This window comes from Petaurus breviceps, unplaced genomic scaffold (genome assembly GCF_028583685.1).
Source record: "Petaurus breviceps papuanus isolate PSGF00001 unplaced genomic scaffold, PetGlider_PUasm1.0 90847, whole genome shotgun sequence".
Classification (NCBI taxonomy): domain Eukaryota; kingdom Metazoa; phylum Chordata; class Mammalia; order Diprotodontia; family Petauridae; genus Petaurus; species Petaurus breviceps.
This window is the reverse complement of record NW_027187360.1, coordinates 9180606-9181750: the sequence shown is the minus strand read 5'-3', so window position 1 is coordinate 9181750 and position 1145 is coordinate 9180606. Positions and strand designations below refer to the sequence as shown.

The 1145-nt window shown below is 35.5% G+C and overlaps 1 protein-coding gene across 1 annotated transcript; it reads right to left on the bottom strand.

Annotated features, from left to right (window-relative positions):
• Window positions 1-247: 247 nt before the first annotated feature.
• LOC138149598 (COMM domain-containing protein 6-like) lies at window positions 248-529 on the bottom strand. Its single transcript, XM_069072767.1, has one exon. It carries the CDS (start codon window positions 466-468, stop codon window positions 286-288), a length of 183 nt encoding a protein of 60 aa, XP_068928868.1. The 5' UTR covers window positions 469-529; the 3' UTR covers window positions 248-285.
• Window positions 530-1145: the final 616 nt, after the last annotated feature.

Sequence of the window (1145 nt, the reverse complement as noted above, 5' to 3'; positions counted from 1 at the left end):
TACAAATTACTGAATATTCTTTTGAGTTACTGTATTTAAGTTCTTTGTTTTGTCAAGCTTATTTGTAATTGTCAATACAACACTTCTTTAGATGATATGATATTGTGAGACAGTCTAACATATGAATTAAGAGTAAAATAACAGTACCATCTAACCCTATGAAAGTGACAAAGGAATTATATCTTCATTTAACAAATAGCATTTAATCCTTATGTAATTGTGTTTACATCAAATGACACACATCTTACAAAGGTTAAAGAGATCTGGCAGCAAAGCAAGCAGTTCTTACACAGTTTCAGTAACAGCAGCCATTTCTTTGAACTGCTTGAAGAAATACTGAAACTGTGGAAATGTCATTTCAAAGGACTTGTTCATTTTCTGGCCTGACTGATCTGCCACTTTTAGTGTCACTGCAACACAAGGAAATTCAAGATATCTGCAACTCTCTGAACTCACCCCCATACCCATTTTCTACTGAGGATCTAGAAACTGGTTAGTGACCTTAGATTTGTCCTCCTATGGCAGCTGACACAACTCTTCCTTGGCCAGCTCAAGGGGGTCCTGGCAGCCCTTCTGATAAATATTTAATAAATGACTCTGAAAAATAAGTATGTAACTTTAGGTTTAATCTGCATTATTAACATTTTCACCATCAATTTCTTAAATGTAGATAGTCAACAAAACAGTAAATTAAGTCCTTGTTTGTAACATTTCCAAATCTCACACTGAAAATTTAATAATTGGCTTTCATAGGCCTGATATGGAATAGCTTCAGCACTCCCCTCAATGTATGTATTTTTGTACACTTTAAAATATCTGCAATATTGTGTGCATGGTCTCTTTCTTCACGAATGCAGATGCAACTTTTCTATTCCTTTATAAATGACTCCATGAGCTACTGTAGCCAGAAAATGCATTACCAGGTACTCACTTAGCTAATTTCTGGTGAGGAATCTTTTCCCTACTTAACTAAGTTGCTTTTAAGACAACACACACACACACACACACACACACACACTCACATTCACACAGACTAGTTCTGGAACCCTATCTGATATCTGTCTAGTTTTGTAGGACCTCCCAAAGATTATACTCCACTAGATTAGTCTTTGTAGACCTCATATTCATCTCCATGTCATAAGGAA